This window comes from Onychostoma macrolepis, chromosome 03 (assembly GCF_012432095.1).
Source record: "Onychostoma macrolepis isolate SWU-2019 chromosome 03, ASM1243209v1, whole genome shotgun sequence".
Classification (NCBI taxonomy): domain Eukaryota; kingdom Metazoa; phylum Chordata; class Actinopteri; order Cypriniformes; family Cyprinidae; genus Onychostoma; species Onychostoma macrolepis.
The window spans coordinates 46,638,263-46,663,732 of NC_081157.1; the positions used below are offsets into that span (position 1 = coordinate 46,638,263).

At 38.7% G+C, this 25,470-nt stretch overlaps 3 protein-coding genes and 1 long non-coding RNA gene across 4 annotated transcripts; 3 read left to right on the top strand and 1 right to left on the bottom strand.

Annotated features, from left to right (window-relative positions):
* Positions 1-783: 783 nt before the first annotated feature.
* On the top strand, positions 784-7,006 carry LOC131538016 (E3 ubiquitin/ISG15 ligase TRIM25). The gene is given in 8 exon segments (XM_058771802.1): positions 784-1,069; positions 1,572-2,318; positions 2,465-2,551; positions 2,657-2,708; positions 2,711-2,939; positions 3,032-3,132; positions 3,702-3,761; positions 5,004-7,006. Coding segments are annotated over 7 exon segments (1,683 nt in total). The 5' UTR covers positions 784-1,069; positions 1,572-1,706; the 3' UTR covers positions 5,546-7,006.
* Positions 7,007-9,179: 2,173 nt separating this feature from the next.
* On the top strand, positions 9,180-22,501 carry LOC131536367 (tripartite motif-containing protein 16-like). The gene is made up of 7 exons (XM_058769250.1): positions 9,180-9,770; positions 9,996-10,091; positions 10,205-10,438; positions 10,529-10,670; positions 10,780-10,839; positions 11,515-12,004; positions 22,278-22,501. The coding sequence occupies exons 1-7, from the start codon at positions 9,180-9,182 to the stop codon at positions 22,372-22,374; spliced, it is 1,710 nt and encodes a 569-aa protein (XP_058625233.1). The 3' UTR covers positions 22,375-22,501.
* LOC131536392 (uncharacterized) lies at positions 14,263-16,609 on the bottom strand. The gene is made up of 3 exons (XR_009269944.1): positions 15,613-16,609; positions 15,437-15,509; positions 14,263-14,621 (listed from the first exon to the last, which is right to left on the bottom strand). It is a non-coding gene; the product is annotated as an uncharacterized LOC131536392 (long non-coding RNA).
* Positions 22,502-24,401: 1,900 nt separating the features above from the next.
* Positions 24,402-25,470, top strand: LOC131536384 (tripartite motif-containing protein 16-like protein). The gene has a single exon (XM_058769272.1). The coding sequence runs from the start codon at positions 24,683-24,685 to the stop codon at positions 25,064-25,066; it is 384 nt and encodes a 127-aa protein (XP_058625255.1). The 5' UTR covers positions 24,402-24,682; the 3' UTR covers positions 25,067-25,470.

A 25,470-nucleotide genomic window follows, 5' to 3' on the forward strand; every position in this document is an offset into this window, starting at 1 on the left:
ACAAATAACACCAGCAAACTTGTTGCCACAAAACAAAAGAAAAATAGATATTAAATACCAAACCAAATTCTTAACTGCAAAAAACAAACATGAATACTATAACAAAGTATGAAGTATGAACAAAGTATAAAGTTTGAGCTGCAAATATCTTCAAATTCATTTGGAATTGACATCCTATGAAATGCATTTGATCTAAATATAAAATATTGATAAGTCCACACTTACACCACATATGATCACATATGACAGTAAATATGTTTAGAGGGCTATTTCTGACTTCTCGTTTAGACAGTAAGAGGGAGTGATTTCTATTGAAAGTCAGTTGCCCTTTTTTGACAACCGTGTGTTGATGTTTTATCAAACCCTAACTTTCAGTGGAGATTCAAGTTGGACTTTCCTGAAAAAACACACTATGAGATTCACTTCAGTTAGATCGCTAATCATGCACATGGGCCATTGCTGCTGGTGGCGATATTTTTTTAAAATTGCAGTATAGTTATTGTATAGATGATATACTATAGAATAAGTATAGATGTTTCAATGCTTGTTTGCTTTGGTGTTGCCACCCCTCACAATCCTCATACCAACCATTGCCACCTTAAAAATAATTTTCTAGATCCATCCCTTGATTAGAACATAGAAAATATAAGAACTCTGAACTCTAGATGCTTGTTTTGTCAGCTTTTCTTCAGTAGCCTATTAAGTATTTTTTTGTCACTAACAGTGGCTGCGCTAGGGCGGGGCTTGAATCAGCCACATCAGAAACTTGCTTGGCCCTGGCACAGAAGGATTTCCTAATGATGTTCCTGTTTTTGGTGTCACTTTTATTGAAAAATAAATGTTAAAAATCTAAAAAAAAAAAAAAAGTGCCTATGTGGCCTATACATAATTTATATTATGCGGGAGGGCGGGGTCAAGCAACACAAGCAACGTCAGTCAATTCACTATAGAGAAAGTGAAAGTAAAAAAAAAAAAAAAAAAAACTGACGGAGCTTTCTAACGCTGCATTAACGGCGCATATTCTCTGAGACAACGAGAGACGAAACTACTTCAACATTTGCTGATAACGGTATATAACTGTCTTAAATTATTCCCTTAATAGTTCTCTTGTGGCCAGTGTAGTGAAAAACAAGCTAATAGCCTAAACTTTAATTATTCTCACAACGCATCATGCGGTAATGCGCTATGAAATTATCGCGGGGCAATAATTTCATATAGCTAATTTAATAATAAAAGTAACCTAATAATAATAATAGGCCTAATAATAAGAAGAATGTAACAGGCCTATATTAATTGGAACACAAGGTGGCTGAATTTGCATGCTATTTAGTTAGCTGAAGCTTATAGGCCTTCATTACTTTCACTCAATTTAATTAGTTTTTTAGCACCCCCTATGAGCTGTTTGATGGTAACATTATGTAATAGTAAGTAATTATTCTGTTAGATTTGTCACACAGCCTTTGTATTTGGATATACATAATTTTTAAACTTTCAGCATGAGTTTACATTCATTGATTTTATCATTATTATTATTATTATTTTATTTGTGTTTATGCATATTCTCCTTTTAGAGCTGTACTGAATCACTCCCTGCAGAAAAACCTGTTTCGCAAGTAGTAATCAATCAGGAAGATAAATAAAGTTTAAAGAAGGAAGTCAGCTGTCGAGCTGGAGTGTGGATCATCTCTCTGTGTTAATACAGTGAAATGGCAGAAGCCAGTATCTCATGGGCTGAAGATCAGTTCTGCTGTCCAGTGTGTCTGGATCTGCTGAAGGATCCAGTGACGATTCCCTGTGGACACAGTTACTGTATGAGATGCATCACAGACTACTGGAACCAGGAGGATCAGAAGGGAACCTACAGATGTCCTCAGTGCAGAACGACCTTCACCCCAAGACCAGTTTTAGGTAAAAACGTGGTGTTTGCTGCAATGGTGGAGAAACTCAAAAAGACGCAACTCCAATCTGCTCCTGTTCCTGCTACTCCTGCTGCTCCTGCGGTTCATCACACTGGACCTGGAGATGTTCAGTGCGACTCCTGCACTGGAATTAAACAGAAAGCAGTGAAATCATGTCTGGAGTGTCGAAGCTCTTACTGTCAAAATCATCTTGAACAGCATGAGAATCTCTTCAGAGGTAGAAAACACAATCTGATGGACGCCACTGGACGCCTGCAGGAGATGATCTGTCCTCAACATGATAAAATGCTGGAAATGTACTGCCGTACCGACCAGCAGTGTATATGTATGCTGTGTTTGGTGGATGAACACAAAAATCATGACACTGTATCAACTGCAGCAGAAAGAAAAAATAAACAGGTACTTCTGAATCTATTAAACAGGTGCATAATGTATCTCATAAGCAAAAGAAGAAGATTCTTTTTTCCCCAAAATAGTAAAAACTCTTGCTGACCTCAGACTTTTGAATGGTCGTGTTGATTTAATCATAGTTTTGTTTTCTGCAGAGACATTTGGAGAGAGAATTACAGAAGATAATCAAGCAGAAAGAGAAAGATATTCAGGAGCTGAGAAAGGCTGTAGAGTCTCATAAGGTGAGTTTGGAGAAAAAGAAAAGTTTGAGTCTCTCCTGCAGTGCTGGAGCTCTTATACTGTTGTCCCACTGAAGACACTGTGTGATTGTAATATGTGTCTATCAGCGCTCTGCACAGACAGCAGTGGAGGACAGTGAGAGGATCTTCACTGAACTCATCCCTCCATTGAGAAACGTCGATCTGAGGTGAAGCAGCTCATCAGAGATCAGGAAAGAGCTGCAGTGAGTCGAGCTGAAGAACAACTGGAGCGACTGGAGAAGGAGATTGATGATCTGAGGAGGAGAAACACCGAGCTGACACAGCTTTCACAAACAGATGATCATATTCATTTCCTCCAAGTAACAGAGATCTTTTCATACATGCAGGATGGGGACTATATCAAGGTTCAGTCTGGTTAAGTTTATGTTTTTGTCTTTTTGTTACTGTAGAGTTTCCCATCAGTCTCTCTCTCTCTGGATCTACAGATGGCTTCACTCTCAGTCCTCATCTAACTTTTGATGATGTAGCAAAATCCGTCTCTCAGCTCAGAGACAAACTGCAGCAGTTCTGCAGAGAGGAGACAGAAAAGATTTCTTCCACAGGTATATTTCTCAGGTTTCACTGAGTCAAGCTGCAATCAAGCTACTACAGATTTTGCATAGTTGTGCTAATTTCTTAATCTGTCTGAGTACAGTACTTTGCTTGTGATTCTTTCACATGTTACCTCCGTCACTGAAGTGTGAGCACAATGCTGAGTCCAGTTAAAATGTGTACATTCTGGAAGCCAAGCTGCAATGGTATTATCCAGATCAGTCTATGACATTTACATAAAAAGTAAAATGACTGAGATGGCTCCACGGAAATCTAACTTTTAACGAACATGTAGACATAGACACTTTTGTTCAAAAGGTCCTGAGAGGAACTATTTTTTGTACCTAGTGTAAAATAGATTTATTAAAGGAAATGAGGGTGAAATATAAAAATTCCAATAAAAATACACACCTGAGCCAAAATTTATGCAGTTAGCATTGACACAGTAAAATTATATAAAAAAACCCCACTAAAATAGACAAAAATGTCCATAAGGTTGCACAAGGGTTAAATATATAGATGTAGATTTAATTTGTTCTTGATGTGAGAATGAAACCGCAGATGTTTTTGGTGTTTGTAGTGAAAATGGCCCAGGTCCTTCTTACTCCTGAATATCCAACCAGGAAGGACTTCCTACAATGTAAGTCAATATGAATTCACACCTATCAGAAATCCAGTCTAAGTGGGAGTGTTGTTTTACTATAAATTTATGGTATAAATGGCATTTCATTTGTGTTTTTAAAATGCATTGGCTGCAACAACAACAAAAAAAAAAAGATGAAAATAACTATAAACAAACCTTCATTATGATTTATTTGCATATGTATCCCTGGACCACAAAATCTTTAGGATATTAAGTAAAGATCATGTTCCATGAAGATATTTTGTAAATTTCCCAGCATATATCAAAACTTTTTTTTGTATTATTTATTTATTTTTGATTAGTAATATGCATTGCTAAGGACTTAATTTGGACAACTTTAAAGGCGATTTTCTCAATATTTAGATTTTTTGGCACGTTCGGATTCCAGATTTTCAAATAGTTGTATCTCTGCCAAATATTGTCCTGTCCTAACCATACATCAATGGAAAGCTTATTTATTCAGCTTTCAGATGATGTATAAATCTCAATAAAAAATTTATTTTTAAAAGACCATGGTCCATGGTCGCATATGTGACAGTGATGGAAAAACGCATTTGGCCATAGAGTGCAGACATTTTGCAAAAGTTTGGTCAAAGGGGGAAAAAAGAACAGTTTAGCAGACAAAATCCATGCCTGAAGAGCAGGGACATTTAGATTATATCCTGGCAAAGGTGGACAGTGAGGACTAGCCATGCAGATGTGATCAATGGATACCCCGCCTGACTAAGTCCAGGAGGAGGCCATTCTCTTGGTGGAGTGGGCTCTTACTCCAACAGGCCACTGTAGTCCCAAGGAGGCACAGGCCAACGCTATTGCATTAACTACCCTTAGAGATGTCCTGGATAGGGCAGAGCAGATGCAAAGACTGGTGGGCTGAAATGCCATTTGTTTGTGCAGGTGCACAATCATTCAGTCAGGCCTCAGTATTTCAGAGAAACAGAGTTACACCATAGCATTAGAAAGTGAACAAAATCAAAAGGGAACTACAACATTCACAGTCTTTATTGAAAAGTAACAAAAAATCTGAAAAAAGCTTCTGAAATATTTACAATTTTGCGTTATTTCTGTTACTAATAAAGTTTTATTGAAAAAGAAATGTTATACTTTTTTGCACATGTAGCATAGATTTGTACATTTGTTTTTCATAGCCTTTGATTTGCAGTATGTGGAATAGCATAAAAAAACTTTGTTATATTAATAAAAGAAGATCACAAATGATTGTGTGTTTTTCCTCAACAGATTCCCGTTTGTTTACTCTGGATCTGAACTCAGTGAATAATTTACTCCGTCTGTCTGAGGGAAACACAGTGATCACTGTCACTGACACACTGCAGCAGTATCCTGATCATCCAGACAGATTTGAATCTTGGGCAGAGGCGCTGTGTAGAGAGAGTGTGACTGGACGCTGTTACTGGGAGGTGGAGTGGAGCGGTGATGGGGGATCAGGAGTAGATATAGGAGTGACATATAAGAGCATCAGCAGGAAGGGAGACGGTCCTGAGAGTGCAGTTGGACGTAACAATCAGTCCTGGAGTTTGTTCTGCTCGCCAGACTATTGCTCATTCTGGCACAAAAACATTGAGACTGTTCTTCCTGTAACCCGTATGTCCAGTAGAATAGGAGTGTATGTGGATCACAGCGCAGGGATTTTGTCCTTCTACAGTGTCTCTGACACAATGGGCCTCATCCACAGAGTCCAGACCACATTCGCTCAGCCGCTGTATGCTGTGTTTGGATTAGATAGACACTCAACGATTAAACTGTGTCGTCTAACCAAATAAATCATATAGAGGTTGAATAGATTATTTTGTCACATTACATGATGAATCAGTATCAGTAATCAGAAATACCACTTGCGAGCTTATAATAATCACAGATCTGTTAAGAGCAAAACTTATAATCATTTGAGTAGAATGATGACTTTATGAAAGGAGCTGATAATGAATGTAGAAAGTGTGTGAGATTGTGTTAAGTTATGTAACACTTTGTCAGAAAAAGCTTTCAAATCACTGAATAAAATGTTTTAATAAATACAGTGGCAAGAACAAGTTTGTGAACTATTCAAAAATATCTACATTGATTACTCAAAATGTAATTGATCAAAATTGGAACAATTGTAGACAAACACTATCTGATTAAACTAATGACACAAATAATTGTATTTTTCACATTTAAAAATACAGTAAAAAATACAGTAAATACAGTAAATAATCATTCACAGGTCTGGGGGAATTGGGTGAATCCCTTGAATTTAGTAACAAAAGCTGGTTAGTTTACAAACTTATTCTTGCTTGCCACTGTGTATCCAAAGTGTTATCTTCTTCTGCATGACTTAAAAAAAAAGAAAGAAATTGTACCTGTTGTTAACATTTTTACGTCCCAGCAACAACCATTAAATGCTGACTCTCTAAACAAACTTTTATTACATGCAAAATCATATGTAACCACATATGATTCATATCACATCTAATGTGATTTCATTTACATGTACATGCTCCTCATGTTCATATATTTTTCATATATTTTGTGCTTCATAATGTTTTTTTTTTCCCTTTATTTGATTACATAACTGCTCACATTCTTAGTGACATGCACAGATTTAGCTCAGAAACAAAATATATTAGTTTTGTATCACCAGGAAAGTGGAAGATAAAATGATGATGCACATTTTGAAGCAAACATGAGGTGTAATAGTATCAAATATGAGGTATCAGAAATTTAAAGTAAAGCACGTTTGAAAGAATGAACTTTGTTTGAATTAACTTTGTAGCTTTGATTTACTGTAGATGATGTGACCTTACGGGAATCAGAAATTGTAAGACTCCATGCCTCTATTTAGAGATCAGTAACGATCAGAAAAGCTGCAGATACTTTCACATTGATCAACAAATCCTTTGTTCTTTATTCAGCTAAAGAGTCAAGGCACTGAATTTGGTGATTTTCTCTTGATAAAGGTGAGTTCTGAGTCTGACATGCAGTGATATTAATATGACTGTGTTTTGCTCTTTATTAAGGTTCTATGAGTTTTAAGAGTCTCATTCTGAATGTCTTAGTTCGTTTCTGATTTTCTGACTCTAACAATCAAAAGTAAATGGAAAAATTGGCTATTATAATATAGAATGTATACACTAAATGTTTTTTTTTTTTGACAGTTTTGCATTTTAAGTTATTTTTCATCACTAATTAAAACTTTTAGAGCTGCATTTCTGCTCAGAGTAGTTGTTTGTGAAAACTTTGAAAGCACAGGCTTTTTTTTAAGTAAAACCAAATCATCCACACAATCATCCACACATCCAACACTTGCATTATTCGAGATTATTGACTGAGTTCGACAGGCTACAGGTGAGTTCAAGATCGGATTGTCAGCAGGGGTGGAAAGAGTACTGAAAATATACTCAAGTAAAAGTACTATTACTTTCCACAAACATAATATATATAAATATATATATATATATATATATATATTCTTCTTATAAAGGACAAAAGATGTATTGCAGTTTTTCTTTTTTTATCACTTTGAGGGCTTTTGTAGCAGGCTATAATAAATAAACTCATTATAAAATGCACAAAACGTTTGTTTCACTTTCAAGTAGCCTACTTAGATTTGTGTATAGGCTATATAAAATTTTCCCAGTGGAAGTATACTGTTAACAAGGAAGTCATCTTTGTTAATTATTGTATGTTCGTGGAGGACTTTTTACAGATCTTGCATTATTCTCGTGTGCGTTTGGCTGTAGTTTGCGGATCAGACAGAGTTGTCGTCGATGATTCTTCCTATTGTAAAGTCATAAAGTTCAAATCGATGATTTTGAAAATCGTGCAGTGTGAACTCGGCATACGTTTTGGATTCAAGCCTCCTTATAATAAACACTGCAGAATTTAATTTAAAAATGTAGAACAACACTTTACAGTATACTGTAATTCACATTCTCTTTTACTCTTTGTCAGAAATAATATCTATATCCTCCAACAGTTTTAATTTTGACCACCAACTTTTTAAAATACTGTACATCATTTATGATAATATGTTTCAACTTTCAAAACAGCAGGGAAAGATTATTACAGAGATGAAAAGGTGAAAAGGGTATTTTAAGTAGACTTGTCACCATTTTAAATCATAATGTATGGAAAAATAGAATAAAAAATAGTTTATGTATATGGTCTATATTGCCTTTAATGAACACTGAGTGAGTTATTGTTGCACATAAGTCTATGTTCAGAAGAGGTGCAAAGAATACATAACCTTCAAATTTATATGAGAGTTCAGCACACACCAGAGATGGGTTATTTTTTTGTGGAGTTTATTTTTTATTCTTACTTTTATTTAAATTTTACAACATCCCTTGAATTAAAATATTGGTATAAATATCTATTAATTGTCCTGTTTGGCAATAAAACGTTTTTCTTTCAGATTAATCTCTTCAACTGTTACATCATGAACCTTCAATGTGATTTGTCTGTCAATGCGCAATTATATAATAATAACAATATTTAACCACACGCTGGTCAGAGATACAATATTACATTACGGGTCATCAGTAGGGTGCATGCTGCAATTGGCAGCTGCGGCGGCTTCAAAAGTGTGTGGGGTCAGAGACAGTCTGAAAGGCAGTACTGTATATTGATAAACCACACCCTCGAAAGCGAATCTCAAGAACAGTATGTGATGAGGGATTATCTGGATGTGAAAGTAAGCGTCTTCCAGATCCACTGATAAAAACCAGGGTTACACTTTATTTTAATAGTCCACTTTAGACATTCTACTAACTATAAGTAACTTTGTAACTACATGTCAACTACATGTCAACTAATTCTCATTAATTTGCAACTACATGTCTACTAACTCTCAGTAGGGTAGATTTAGGGTTAGTAGAATAAGCTGACATATTTGCAAAGTTTCTCATAATCACTATGTTGTATGTTGAGGACCCATCAAAATAAAATGTTAGAAGATATTAAGTAGTCTACTAATACTCTAATGACTGCTAGCTGACATGTAGTTGCAAAGTTACTTACTGTTAGTAGAATGTCTAAAGTGGACTATTGAAATAAAGTGTTACCAAAACCAGTCCTCTGAGCATATTTGCATGAGGATGAGAGTGAAGCATCATGAAAGAAGGCGATCCACGAGCGAAGCAGTGCAAGACTCTTGCTCTTGCAGTGAGAGCAGTCTGTCTCAAAGAGCGCAACCTCAGTGTGGCCGCAACCCAGGCAAGCGACGCTTTCATTGTGCCCATCTGAAGTTCACAGCTGTCATTCTGTGACTGTATTTTGCTCTGTATCAAGGGTTTCTTTAAGTTTTAGTGCCATTTTTATGGCATTTTAGTGTCTTGCTATAAATGTTTGGAATATTTAATAGCACACTAATAAATGAAACAATTGTTGCTTTTTCTCTCTCTGTGTTAATACAGTGAAATGGCAGAAGCCAGTATCTCATGGGCTGAAGATCAGTTCAGCTGTCCAGTGTGTCTGGATCTACTGAAGGATCCAGTGACGATTGCCTGTGGACACAATTGCTGTATGAGCTGCATGACAAACTGCTGGAATCAGGAAGATCAGAAGGGAATCTACAGATGTCCTCAGTGCAAACAGACCTTCAAACCAAGACCTGTTTTAGGTAAGAATGTGGTGCTTGCTAAAATGGTGGAGAAACTGAAGAAGACGAGAATCCAAGCTGCTGCTCCTGCAGTTCATCGCAGTGGATCTAGAGATGTTCAGTGTGACTCCTGCACTGGAATTAAACAGAAAGCAGTGAAATCGTGCCTGGAGTGTCGAAGCTCTTACTGTCAAAATCATCTTGAACAGCATGAGAATCTCTTCAGAGGTAGAAAACACGATCTGATGGACGCCACTGGACGATTGCAGGAGATGATCTGCCCTCGTCATGATAAAATGTTGGAAATTTACTGTCATACTGACCAGCAGTGTATTTGTACGTTGTGTTCGGTGGAAGAACACAAAAACCATGACACTGTATCAACTGCAGCAGCGAGGACAGAGAAACAGGTATAACAGTGTAATGAAATTTCTCTCATTTATTATGATTTTTCTCTCAATCAGGGACACTGATGTAATTAATTGTGTTTTGAAATTGTTTTAAATGGTAATAAAAATTCACAATATAGCTTTTTTTTATTGTATTTATTTATTTTTTTTTTTATTTAAACATTAGTACATTAGTGTTCACATTCAATATTAGTGTTGATTTAAACATTGTTTTGTTTTGTGCAGAGACATGTGGTGGAAAAACAGAGAAACTTCCAGAAAATAATCCAGCAGAAAGAGAAAGATCTTCAGGAGCTGAGAGAGGCTGTGGAGTCTCATAAGGTGAGTTTGGAGAAGAAGAAAAGTTCTTTCCTCCAGATTTCCTCCAGTGCTGGAGTTCTTATACTGTTGTCCCACTGAAGACACTGTGTGATTTTATGTGTGTCCTATAACAGCACTCTGCACAGACAGTAGTGGAGGACAGTGAGAGGATCTTCACTGAACTCATCCGCTCCATTGAGAAACGTCGATCTGAGGTGATGCAGCTGATCAGAGGTCAGGAAAGAGCTGCAGTGAGTCGAGCTGAAGAACAACTGGCACGATTGGAACTGGAGGTCAATGAGTTGAAGAGGACAGAAGCTGACCTGAAGCAGCTTTCAGAGACAGATGATTATATTCATTTCCTTCAGGTAATTGAGAACTAAGGAACACTGAGGATTTTAACCAGCTACTGTATTTACAAGGAGTTTGTGTTTTTGTCTTTGTGTTTGTGTTTATAGAGTTTGCGGTCTATCCGTGGTTTAACAGGTTTAGCTGTCAATTGTCATCTGTCTTTTGATGCTGTAGTGAAAACTGTGCTTCAACTCAGGGACAAACTGCACCAGTTCTCCAGAGAGACTATAGAAAACATATCTGGAACAGGTAAATACTCATTTATTCTCAGAAATGAGTTCAGCACCATTCATTAAATAAATAAATAGTTCAATTTATCTGTGAGAATTAAACTGCAGATGTGTTTTGATGTCTGAAGTGAAAACCATCCAGATCATAGGTGCTCCTGAATATCAGACCAGAAAGGAGTTCCTACGATGTGAGTTGCTAAAACACACATAAGTCTAACATCCATTTTACTGTTACTGAGTTTTACTGTTTTACACATTAGTGTTTTAAAGGGGTCATATGATGCGATTTCAAGTTTTCCGGTCCCACTTTATATTAGGTGGCCTTAACTAATATGTACTTACATTTAAATTAATCATTTGGTACAATGCACTTATTGTGTACATACTTGTTCTTACATTGTACTTATATTTTAAAAAATACCTATATGTAATTACATCTGTAATTAATTTCTGTAATTACATTTATAATTACACTGTTGACCCATCCCTTAAACCTACCCATACCACCAAACCTGTACCTAACCTTACCCATATACCACCTCAATAGCAGTAAAAGTGTTTTGCAATACAATATGAACACAATAAGTTCATTGTACTTATTCTTTGATGTAAGTACATAGTAGTTAAGGCCACCTAATATACAGTGTGACCAGTTTTCCTTTCTCTTTGGAGTGTTACAAGCTGTTCATGCATAGATAAGATCCCTGAAGTTGCAAAGACTAAAGTCTCAAAACCAAAGAGATATTCTTTATATATATATATATATATATATATATATATATATATATATATATGTTTTATACATACAATTTCAAAATGGTTAATATGTTAATCATGAGCGATTATATGTTTATCTCCATTAGATTCCCGTCTGTTGGCTCTGGATCTGAACTCAGTCAATAACTGGCTCTGTCTGTCTGAAGGAAACACAGTGTTGACTTTTGCAAACACAGATCAGCGTTATCCTGATCATCCAGCCAGATTTGATCATCAGTGGCAGGCGTTGTGTAGAGAGAGTGTGACGGGACGCTGTTACTGGGAGGTGGAGTGGAGCGGTGATGGGATATCAGGAGTGGGTATATCAGTGGCATATAAGACCATCAAGAGGAAGGGAAAGAGTAATGAGATCATAGCTGGATGTAACAATCAGTCCTGGAGACTGTACTGCACTCCCACTTTCTGCTCATTCACACACATTAACATTGAGACTGTTCTTCCTGTAACCCGTGTGTCCAGTAGAATAGGAGTGTATGTGGATCACAGCTCAGGGATTTTGTCCTTCTACAGCATCTCTGACACAATGAGCCTCATCCACAGAGTCCAGACCACATTCACTCAGCCGCTCTATGCACTGTTTGCATTTGATAGACAATCAAAGGTGAAACTGTGTCGTCTAACCAAGTAAATCATTATGGAGGTTGTTTAGAATATTTTCTCATGATAAATAAGTACCAGTAAGATGTCATGAGGCTTATTTTTTAGTTAAAAATGCCACTAGTGACTGTGCAATAATCACAGATTTATTAAAATTTCACATCAAATCAGTATAATAATGACTGTAAGAGTTGTAGACAAACACAATCTGACACAAATGCTTAAAACACAAATACATGTACTTTTCACATCTTTATTAATGCGGTGAATCATCATTCACAGTGTATCATGTAGAAAAAGGGTTCACGAACGTATTCTTGCCTCTGTATATCAAAAGCATTGTCTTTGCATTTCACATAATTCACACTATCAAAAATAAAATATGCATGTTTGATTAATATTGCATAATGTGTTATTATTTACATGAAACCATCATGATCATATATCAGGCTCCTCATCTTCATATATATTTTATGTAGATTCTCCTGCTTTATGTGATTACATGACTGCTTACTGACATGCGCAGATTCTGTCTTTAAAAGCAACGTCTTGCTACTGTGTGCTCACTAAAAACAATCAAAAAGAGTGTGTGACACCGTGTCCCTGCTGTATTACAGACACTCAATGATGAACTGTCATCTGACCACTTGAGGTTGTGTAGATTATTTTGTTATATAACATGATTAATCAGTATCAGTAGGTGTCAAGGGGTGTGCATGCATATTTTTTCAATCAGAAATATAAAAATGATAATGAACGTTAAAAAAAAAATCCCTATAAAATACTTTTAATAAAGATACAGTGGCAATAATAAGTTTGTGAACCCATATCTGGATTATTGATTACTGTAGACAAAAACATCTGGCTAAACTAAACTAACACACACACACACAAGGTACACACGTCTGGTTTGCTATCTTTGTGGAGAAAATGCTTTTTGTACTGTACAGACCGTATATTCTATTGCCCTACACCAACCCTACACCTAAACCTACCCCTTACAGTAAACTACAGGCATTTTTTGATTTTCAAAAAACCTCAATTTAGGTCCCCACTGTGACACGAGTCCCCATGAGTCTGCGTGTATTCAGGTTTAAGTCCCCACCTGAATAGAAAAACAGGTACACACACACACACACACACACACAATTGTACTTGTAAAGGAATATACTGTATTCTCTATAGTTAGGTGGAATAGTCCACTATGGAACTCCCGTAAGAAGTGAGACAGGAGACAGGTGATTGTTCAACGGTTTATCTCTTCAGGATGTGTCACTTCATCCAGCATTGTACAGTCATTAAATTAGCAGAGGTGGAGAAATGTGGTTTAGTTTGAAATAAACAAATAAAATATCAGAATCCGACTGTATACAGTAAACATAAATATTTACCAGTACACATCTGTGCATTCATTCTATAGGCTATGAACTGAACTATGGACTGATGACACCAATCAGACATGCAGCGGCAACATTATCACAATATGATAAGAAAAGAAAGATAAATCAACTTACATTCATGCACGCACATGTACCACTCAGATAGCGGCAGAGAATGAAAGTGAAAGTAAACTGGGACCGCGACGGAAATTTAGTGCAGTACTTTTCACATAATTACATATACAGTGAGTAATCATTCATAGTGCAGAGTGTGTGAACTTTTAAAAAGCTGCATGTTTTCATGGGGTTCATAAACTTATTCTTGCCACTGTATGTCCAAAACATTGTCTTTTTCTGCATGTTAAATACGCACAATTCACACGGGCATTTCTTTAACTCAGGTGCTTTGTTCAAAATAAATTGTAATTGATACTGATACTGAATATGAACTTTGCAGCTTTAATGTAGGTCAGGTGACTATAAGAGCAAAAAGTGTCCGAGTCCACGCCTCTGTCTACTGCCTTTGTGTGACGCTTCTCGCAGATCAGCAGCGCTTGGAAACGCCACAATTTATATTGACCGACGCAGAATGCGTTGTTTGTGGTTATTTTCTCCTGATACTTTGACTTAAGAGCAGGGACAGATTTTAGACTTAACGGTGCCCTGGAAACGACCGATTTAAGGGCCGTCGTTTCTGGGTGAGCGGCTCCCTATTAGTTACCCGTGAGTTTACATGCTCTTTGCTCTTTATCGAGAGGTTATTCAAGTTCTGGCGCTGTTTTTATGAGTTTGTGTAAATATATTTTTAATTTTCAGCACGTAAGAACGACATGAACATTCAATCTCTTCAGATCTTAACACGCCATTTTTATGTTTAACAATATAGGCTATAAGAAACAATAATTAGAACCTAAACTTGGCATTTATACATGAATTAAATTTTACTTAAACAGATGAGTTTTTTTAACATATTTAGAATGTAATTTATTGCTGTGATCAAATCTTTCAGCTTTTCAGCTTTCAGCAAAATTTTCAGCATCATTAGACTACTCCAGTCAGTGTCACAGATACTTCAGAAGTGATTCTAATATGCTGATCCTGTCTTTGTGTTTGTAGAGTTTCGTCTGTCTCTCTGTCTGGATCTACAGATGTCTTCACTGGCAGCTCTCCTCTCTCATTTGAAGATGTAGATAAATATGTTTCAAACTGCAGCAGTTCTGCAAAGAGGAAGCAGAGAAGATGTCTTCTAGAGGTTTCTAGGTTTAATTTATTGTCAGAAATATGTTCAGTGCCATTCAAGAAATATAAAAACAGTTGTTGATATAATATCCTCTTGATATGAGAATTAAACTGCAGATGTGTTTTGATATCCATAGTGAAAACCGTACAGGTCATTCTGACTCCTGAATATCAGACCAGAGAAGAGTTTCTACAATGTGAGTTACTATGAAAGCACAAAGTCTAAGATCCACTTTAGTGGAAGAGTTTTTTTTTTTTACTAAATTAATGCTATATGATTGTTTTCACTTGTTTTTGTAAATTGGCAGGCTTAAAATAATATACAAATGTTATTATTAATTAGTTGTGTCAGTGCACATGCAGTGACAATCAGTGAAAAACACATTTGGTTGCTGGACATTAAACATTTAAACTTTTAAAACATTTAACACATGCTTAATAGAGTTCATAAGTGCAAATGAAGAGTTCATATGCAAAAGCCTAAGTGCCATCTGAAATTTTCATCTAAAATGAGCATTTTCATCATGCTCATGTGTTTAGGTTCAATAATATTACTCGAATGGCAATGTGTAGGTCCTTTTCTATGCAATCTATGCAGTGAAATAACTGAACATAAATATAAGAGCCTGATAAAAATGCATATGAATTCTTCAAATGATTGTCATGATAACTGTAACACAGTTCGGTAACACATTACTGTTCATAGGCAGTATGTTACCAGTTAAATGCTTGTTTTTTGCACATTTAGCAAAGATTCAAAATAATTTTGCATGTATCTTCTTTAGATTTCCACCTGTTGACTCTGGATCCAAACTCAGTGAATAATTGGCTCCATCTGTCTGAAGGAAACACAGTGTTGACTTTTGCTGATGTGGTGATTCAAAGAAAAAAAAGGAAAATAATAATTAATAAATAAAGGTGTAAAACTAAGAAAATAAATAAATAAATTATATTAGAGTAACACTGAACTTAGTGAATGTATGTTGTTCTGAATGCATTTTATAGGGTCTTATCTGTGATGATTAATGTTCCCTGCTCGGCTTTGAATGATTCACTGATTGCTTGATTGGTTTTCCCTGGGAAGTGTTCACCTGTTTGGGGAGGGGGCGCGCTGCTCAGAAAATACAGAGACTCTGATGGTGAAGCAGCAGCTCCGTGTCCTGTGTTTCATTAACTATTCATCTCCCCTCATCAGGTATAGCACTCTTGAAAATGTCAAAAGAATGCCTTCCTAATGTGTAGACGTTTATGAGAAATGCAAATTTTATCCTTTTAAGGATCAATATGTTGTTGTTTTCGGATATTTAAAAGTTTGTATCGAGTTAAGCATGTGCTAATCACACATTCCATGCTAATGATGGAGACAACGTGTTCTCGTAGTCAATGACTGCAATGTAATGTATTTGAGCAAAAGACAAAAATAACACATTTGTGATCAATGTGACAAAAAAGAAAACGGTATCAGTTACAAATATGTGTTCTGAAAGTTAAATAGTTGATTAAGTTTCATATACTTTCCTGTATTTAAAAAAAATGCAGATAACATCCCGAAGAGCTTATCAGTTAAAATGTGTACATCAAATCAATTGTAACAGTTCATTAAGTCATGTTCACATTATGTGAGTATATAAAATGTATCTATAAAATGATTATTTGTCTAAATTGAACTGTTACGAGTTTTCTGAAACTTTAAAGAAACACTTCTAAAGAATATTCTAAATGGGTAAAAAGGGTGTATAAAGTGTTTGACTACCTGTACTGTTCATATGTTTGAAAGAACATCGTAAAGTAAAGTAAAGTACCATGAACGTGTTGCCAGTTAAAGATGTATTTCATGTAATTTAAACACTCTCAGGTCACTCATGTCTCAGCTATGTTGAAATGGAAAAAACTTGATAAAATGTGTTGCAATGCTTTTAATGTTCATAAAGAAAAAAAGAGAAAATACAGAGACTCTGATGGTGAAGCAGCAGCTCCGTGTCCTGTGTTTCATTAACTATTCATCTCCCCTCATCAGGCGGTGAGGGCGCTACATTTTGGAGGCACCGCTGGGATGAGTGCAGTGCGAGCTGGCTTCCAGTGACGACAGCCCGGTTCCAGTGCCATTCATCCTACTACTCAGCCCAGGTGACCAGTGGAGTGAGGACGTTCGGTGTCCGTGTCAAGCCAGAAAGGAAAGTGCAAGCAATCTGAGGTTGATCTTCGATACCAGGAGCACTGCAGGTTTTCCAGCAAGCTACGGACATTTCTTCTCATTTTGCACACATCGACGGACTGAGTAACCCATGGATCACTTAGAGGACTTGAAGCTTGAGGTGATAGGAGCATTATATGCTCTGTCAAAAGAAAATCTTCTTGAATTATGTGAGTTTCTAAGAATTGACTTTGAAAATGCTATCAACCAAAGCCGTTCATTTCTTATTTCTGTGATTGTGAGACACATTGAGAGAGAGGCATTAGAGGAGCTAGAAGATGCTGGTATGTCAGAGCTTTTGTGTCTAAAAGATAAAATCAATGAAATTCAGAGGGTTAATGGAAATAGTGATCCAGAAAACACACAAAACAGACCTCTAAGAGAGTGACTTTAGACCCAGTAGCAGAAACGACAGAGCAGGAAAAACTGCAAAATGAAATTGACACACTACAATCAGCTCTGCAAAAGCTAATTGAGCAAAAGCAGGGAGCAGCAAAGCACACATACCAAAACACTAACAGCCAACAAAACATAAACATACCACAAAGCCCTTGTGCATTACAAAACATACAGCAAGACACAAGCACATACCTGCATCCAGTGCCATCTCGACCAGTCATGCTTCCCTGGAGCAGAGAGTTCAAGATATCTGGCCAGATAGGTGAACCTGGGCAAAAGGATAAACTCACCTTCTCTAGTCTAGCTCACCAAATTGAACATGGACTGAGCCGGGTTTTGCTGAGCTTGAAGTCGTTGATGCTGTCATACGAGCAATTGCACCAGGCATGCAGCCGTAGTTATTTAGAGGGAAAAGCAAACCTTACCCTGCCCACCTTAAGACAGATACTCCGAGCTCATTTCCAAGAAAGAGGGGCGACTGAGCTGTATAAACAACTTACTTTGTACAAGGTACAAAGCAGCAGGGAGACACCACAAAGCTTTCTCGTCCGCTGTCTAGATTTAAGACAAAAGATTTTGTTCGCATCCCAGGAAGCCGAATCCAGTTTGAAGTATGACCCAAAGTTAGTACAGAGTATGTTTCTTCACACTGTCCTGACAGGCCTGCAGAACGACAGCATTAGAGGCGACTTGCGACCCTATTTGACACAAACTGATGTAAGTGATGAACTGCTCTTCGACAAAGTCAATCAGGCATGTGCTCACGAAACCGAGCGTCAAAGCAAAAAGAAACTTGTCCAGTCATGTGCCCCTAAAGTTCATGCCGTTCAGTCCAGTGACACTGTTATCGAGAAAAAAGGGAAACCACCGTGTCAGAAAAATTTGGAAAAGACTGAACTTGACATTCTAACTGAGCTGAGAGAAATGCGTTTAGGCATGGCCCTGTTAAAAGACCTCAGTGCAGAAGTGTCTCAAATCCGAGAGTCAATTAAACAACCTCAGGTCATGTCTACTCTGTGTCCTCCTCCAGTGACAGATGTTACTAATACGTCTTCACCACATGTTCAGTATCCATCTCCAGGTTACTGGCAACCAGACTACCAGCGGAGAGTGACAGTTCAGCGACCACAATGGGTTCCAGTGCAACGTTATCAGCCCCCTCCAAGTCGAGTAAGGAAATGCTTTGCATGTCAACAAAGTGGACTAGATGTCTACTGTACTCACTGCTATAAGTGCGGTGGTAGTGACCATTTCTCAGCTGGCTGTCGAGCACGGATACCCATGACACATCAGGAAGGCTCTTTAAACGAGGCTGGGTCACGACCGCGGGACAGGCAGTGACCAGTGCTGAAGAAGAGTCCCCTAAGAACTGTACATATTGTGGCACCATCCGTTCTGACCTACTGTTGAGAAACTGTGCCAATTGTAAGCAGACGTTATACTGCTCAAAAGCATGTCAAGCAGATCACTGGGCAGATCATAGAAGACAGTGTAGATTATATTCAAAAATAAGTGTGAACCCTACCTCAGCTACCACAACACGGCAGTCAAACAAACCCACTTGCGCTGCGCTTGTTGGAAAACAGTGCCTTGTGCAATGCTATATTCAAGGGTTGCTTGTAGAAGCATTATGGGACACAGGCTCTCAAGTGTGTATTGTTGGTGAAGTGTGGAAAAATGAGAACTTGCCGAATGTACGATTAAGGGATGTTTCAGAAGCAATCGATGCACCCGAAGAACTCCGCCTGGTAGCTGCAAATGGTCAGGACATACCATTCATTGGATGGATGGAAGTCGCTTTTGGATTTGCACCTGATGAACGAAAGGACAGGGAACTCATCATACCTATGTTAGTGATGAGAGGCGGACATCTGTGTCATCCCATCATCGGGTACAATGTGATTGAGCAGGTAGCCAACAGGAACGGACTAACCCAGCCACACAGTAGTGAGACATTGGTGAACGCCATCCCCAACTTGGAAGGAGATAAGATAAGAGCATTTATTGAGAAAGTACAAGCAGAAACATCATGTGAGTACATCCTCAAAACCACAAAGGAAAGAGTCCATGTGCATAAACACACCTCTGTTCAAGTTGAATGTAGAGTACAGACATCGGCACCAAAGGAAGAAAGGGTGCTACTCTTTGAACCTGATGTGAATCCTACCTGGCCTGAGGGATTAGAGTTCTGTGAAACCCTTGTGAAGTTGCGACGACAGACCTCACCACATGTCATTGTCACCGTTCAAAACCCTACCGACCATGACATAATGTTGAATGGCAAGACAGTTATTGGTACAGTGCATCCAGTACAGGCTGTATACCCAGCCGCTGCTCTTGAAACACCCCGCTCTGAGCCTGTAAGCATCAGTCAAATCATAAATGAAATTACCCAGAACCCTGATTCAACATGGGACCCACCGCTAGACTTAAGCCATCTCAGTGAGTCAAGAAGACAAATTGTACAGCAGATGTTGAGAGAGGAAGCAGCTTCTTTTTCAAGATCTGATGACGACATTGGCTGTATAGAAGGATTGCAGTTGAACATCTCGCTGAAAGACACTATCCCCGTCACCCGTACTTACCAGTCAGTACCTCGCCCCCTGTACGAGGAGATGAAAGACTACCTACACGATCTCATTGCCCAGGGATGGGTTCAGAAGTCAAACTCACCGTATTCCTCACCTGTAGTTTGTGTCCGAAAAAAGGATGGTAGTTTACGGTTGTGTATCGACTACCGGGGATTGAATCAGAAGACAAATCCTGACCGACAGCCCATTCCACGCGTTCAAGACATCATGGACAGTCTTGGAGGAAACACCTGGTTCTCGTTACTCGACCAAGGGAAAGCATATCACCAGGGTTTCATGGCCAAAGAGAGCAGACCCATGACGGCTTTCGTGACACCATGGGGACTCTATGAGTGGATCCGTATCCCTTTTGGTCTAATGAACGCTCCTGCGGCTTTCCAACGCTGCATGGAAGAGTGCTTGGAAGATCTCAGAGACAACTGCTGTGTCCCCTACCTTGACGACACACTAGTGTTCAGTAAAACCTTCGAAGACCACGTCAATGATGTGCGAAAAGTCCTACAGCATCTGAGGCAATATGGAATTAAACTCAAGCCTAGCAAATGTGAGGTGTTTAAACGGGAAGTACGTTACTTGGGAAGGATTGTGTCCGCAGAGGGCAGTAAAATGGATCCTGCGGACACGGCAGCCGTAAGAGCCTTGAAAGAGAAAAGACCCAGCACGGTGGGACAGTTGAGAGCTGTACTTGGCCTGTTGAGTTATTATAGGCAGTATATTCAAGACTTCTCCAAGATTGCGGGGCCTCTCTACAACTTGCTGAAAGGAGCAGCTGAGACTAAGGAAGAGGGACGTAATGGAGCTGCAAGTAAATGGATAAAGAGCAAAAAAAGAGGAGTACCTTCTCAGAAGCCCATTCTATGGTTGGAACATCATCAGCAGAGGTTGGAGAAGTTAATAGACTGCTTGGCAGAACCGCCAGTCCTGGGATTTCCTGATTTTTCAAAGGCGTTCATACTCCATACGGACGCCTCAAACCTGGGACTTGGTGCTGTTCTGTACCAAAGGCAAGAGGGGAAACTTAGAGTCATTGCATATGGATCACGCACATTGACAGCTGCTGAACGAAACTACCATCTTCATTCAGGGAAATTGGAGTTTCTAGCTTTGAAGTGGTCGGTCACAGAGAAGTTCCGCGATTACCTGTATTACGCACCCACCTTCACCGTATATAGCGACAATAACCCGCTAACCTACGTACTAACTAGTGCTAAACTCAACGCAACTGGATGCAGGTGGGTGGCAGAGCTTGCGGACTTCCACTTCACAATCAAATACCGCCCTGGAAAAGATAACATTGATGCGGACAGTTTATCCCGTATGCCACTGGACATTGGAACAATGATGGAGCAGTGTACGGAGGAACTCACGTCTGATTTTGTGGAGGCAACTGTGCAGGCAATCGAAGCGCAAGATCTGACCATGTCATGGACAGCCATGACCTCACTTCATAACCCAACAGAGAGTACAGAGTCAAGTGAGACCTACTCTACTGATGAGATACGACAAGCACAGAGAGAAGACACCTACATCGGACCAGTAGTGCAATGTAAGTTGGCTGGTGAAAAACCTTCCAAACACCTACTGAAGACTTTAAGTACACAGAGCAAGAGCTTGCTGCGCCACTGGGACAAGCTTTCCTTAGGAGAGGATGGAATTCTTCAGAAAGACAGCTACTCGAACTCAGCTTGTGCTGCCAAAGCTACAAACAACGTGTCTTGCAGGAGTTACATAGTAAAATGGGGCATCAAGGTGTGGAAAGGACCATGTCCTTGGTGGGAGACAGGTTCTTCTGGCCAAAAATGCAGGGAGAAATTGAATATTTTGTGGCCAAGTGTTGTACCTGTTTGAAACAGAAGAAGCCAAGTAAAGAAACTAGAGCGCCACTTATGAATATTGTCACCACCCACCCATTTGAGCTCGTTTCTATTGACTTTTTACACCTTGACAAGAGCAAAGGAGGGTATGAATATATCCTAGTGATAGTTGATCACTTCACGAGGTTTGTACAAGCTTACGCCACCACATCGAAATCTGCCAAAACCGTTGCTGAACGAATCTTCAATGACTATGCACTGAAATTCGGATTTCCCAAAAGGATTCATCATGACCAGGGAGCCGAGTTTGAAAATCAGTTGCTTTCTCAGTTAAAGAAGAATTGTGGAATGGCAGGATCGCGAACAACACCATACCACCCGCAAGGAAAGCGGGCAGGTGGAACGCGTTTCAATCGGACATTGCTCCAGATGTTAAAGACCTTGACTGAAACACAGAAGTCTAACTGGAAGGAATCATTGAACAAACTTACTTTCGCCTACAACAGTACACGATGTGAGGTAACTGGATTTTCGCCGTTCTATCTTCTGTTTGGGCGTTCACCAAGACTACCGGTAGATTTGCTTTTTGGATTGGCACCAGAGGGAGGGACTGAGGACCACAAGGAATATGTAAAGAGATGGAGTCAAGGAATGCGGGAAGCGTATGAGATTGCTAAAGAAAACAGCAAAAAGGTGGCTGAGAGAAACAAAAGGAACCACGAAGGAAAAGTAAGGAGCTCGGTGTTGCACCCAGGAGATCGTGTTCTGGTGAGGAACCTCACACCTAGAGGAGGGACAGGGAAGCTGCGGAATCATTGGGAGGACGCGATACACACAATTGTTCGCCGAGTGGGAGAAGAAGGCCCTGTCTACAGTGAAACCAGAACGAGGGAAAGGGAGATCAAGGGTTCTACACGGAATCTCCTGTTACCATGCGATTACCTACCACTGGAATTGGAACTCCAACCACAGCCAAGAGTGAAGAGGAAGACATGGGGGCCAACCTCCATGGAAAGGCATGATCCTAGCTCAGAGGAAGAATATGAGGAACGTGGCTACTATTACTTACCTGTAGTCCAGCATCAGCAACCTGTGGAAGGAAACAATGAATTGGAAAATGAAAACCTACCTGTAGTCCAGTATCAGCAACCTGTGGAAGGAAACAATGAATTGGAAAATGAAAACCTACCTGTAGTCCAGCATCAGCAACCTGTGGAGAGAAATGAAAAACTAGAGGCAACAAACTTACCACTTGTCCAGCCTTGCGAAGTGGGGAAGGAAAGAAATGAGCGAGAAGGTGTGAGGGTGGAGGAACAACCTGCAGCGGATGTTGTAGCAGATGGACATGTACCCCCGAGTGAAGTTAATGATGAAGGAGAACAGTGGTGCAGATGGCCAAGGAGAGAGAGGAGACCACCAAAGACGTTTACCTATGACTACCTTGGTACTCCGGCATGCTATGGGGTAGAGCATTTAAACCCAGGAACGTTTCAGCCCATTCACTATGGGATGCAGAATTTGACCCAATGGGCTCCCCCAGTACCACCATATCAGCCAGTATATGTATACACATATAAAGACTTATATGCATACTGAAGTGAACGAATTAAGAGGTGAAAAGGAAGTGTCCATAAGGAAGACAAGAGACTATGCACTTCCCAAAATAGACCTTTATGGATAAACTGTAGATACAGTAAAACACAGTACATACACTTAGAACTTAGACCATATGGATAACACAACATCAGCTGTGAAAAAAAAAAAAAAAAGAGGGGTAATGTCGGGACGACATTTATTTTTGAAGGGGAGAGTGTGGTGATTCAAAGAAAAAAAAGGAAAATAATAATTAATAAATAAAGGTGTAAAACTAAGAAAATAAATAAATAAATTATATTAGAGTAACACTGAACTTAGTGAATGTATGTTGTTCTGAATGCATTTTATAGGGTCTTATCTGTGATGATTAATGTTCCCTGCTCGGCTTTGAATGATTCACTGATTGCTTGATTGGTTTTCCCTGGGAAGTGTTCACCTGTTTGGGGAGGGGGCGCGCTGCTCAGAAAATACAGAGACTCTGATGGTGAAGCAGCAGCTCCGTGTCCTGTGTTTCATTAACTATTCATCTCCCCTCATCAGGTATAGCACTCTTGAAAATGTCAAAAGAATGCCTTCCTAATGTGTAGACGTTTATGAGAAATGCAAATTTTATCCTTTTAAGGATCAATATGTTGTTGTTTTCGGATATTTAAAAGTTTGTATCGAGTTAAGCATGTGCTAATCACACATTCCATGCTAATGATGGAGACAACGTGTTCTCGTAGTCAATGACTGCAATGTAATGTATTTGAGCAAAAGACAAAAATAACACATTTGTGATAAATGTGACAAAAAAGAAAACGGTATCAGTTACAAATATGTGTTCTGAAAGTTAAATAGTTGATTAAGTTTCATATACTTTCCTGTATTTAAAAAAATGCAGATAACATCCCGAAGAGCTTATCAGTTAAAATGTGTACATCAAATCAATTGTAACAGTTCATTAAGTCATGTTCACATTATGTGAGTATATAAAATGTATCTATAAAATGATTATTTGTCTAAATTTAACTGTTATGAGTTTTCTGAAACTTAAAGAAACACTTCTAAAGAATATTCTAAATGGGTAAAAGGGTGTATAAAGTGTTTGACTACCTGTACTGTTCATATGTTTGAAAGAACATCGTAAAGTAAAGTACCATGAACGTGTTGCCAGTTAAAGATGTATTTCATGTAATTTAAACACTCTCAGGTCACTCATGTCTCAGCTATGTTGAAATGGAAAAAACTTGATAAAATGTGTTGCAATGCTTTTAATGTTCATAAAGAAAAAAAGAGAAAATACAGAGACTCTGATGGTGAAGCAGCAGCTCCGTGTCCTGTGTTTCATTAACTATTCATCTCCCCTCATCAGGCGGTGAGGGCGCTACACTGACAAATACCAGCCAAATCCTGATCATCCAGACAGATTTGATTGTTGGACCGAGGCGCTGTGTAGAGAGAGTATGACTGCACGCTGTTACTGGGAGGTGGAGTGGAGCGGTGATGGCTCATTAGGAGTAGCTATAGGAGTGACGTATAAGAGCATCAGCAGGAAGGAAGAGGGTCCTCCGAGTGCAGCTGGACGTAACAATCAGTCCTGGAGTTTGTTCTGCTCTCCAGACTGTTGCTCATTCTGGCACAATAACATAGAGACTAAACTTTCTGCAGTGTCCAGCAGTAGAATAGGAGTGTATGTGGATCACAGCGCAGGGATTGTGTCCTTCTACAGCATCTCTGACACAATGAGTCTCATCCACAGAGTCCAGACCACATTCACTCAGCCGCTCTATGCACTGTTTGGACTAGAAAATGATACAACAGTGAAACTATGCCTTCTGACCAGTTAAATCACACAGCTTATTTTAAGTGTTTAATTTTTGATCTAACACTTTTAGTTCTGCTGACTGTAGACACTTTTATTAATGCAGAATCATATGTAATGATTCGTATTACATCTAATGTGGTGTTATTTTCATGCATACATTAGCATATCAGGCTCTTCATCTTCATATAGCTATTTTGTGTAAATTTGGTTGTGTTCATCTTGTTGTCTTACTCTTTATGTGACGATTGCTCAAATTCTGACATGCACAGATTGAGTACAGAGACAATTCTGCTCAAAATTGTATTGCCCAGAAAATATAGGCTAACAAGATAAAATCATAATGTGCATTATGGAGTAAAACAAACACACACAAAACTTCATGTGTAATAATATAAAATATGAGGCATCTACAAGTTAAAAGTAAAA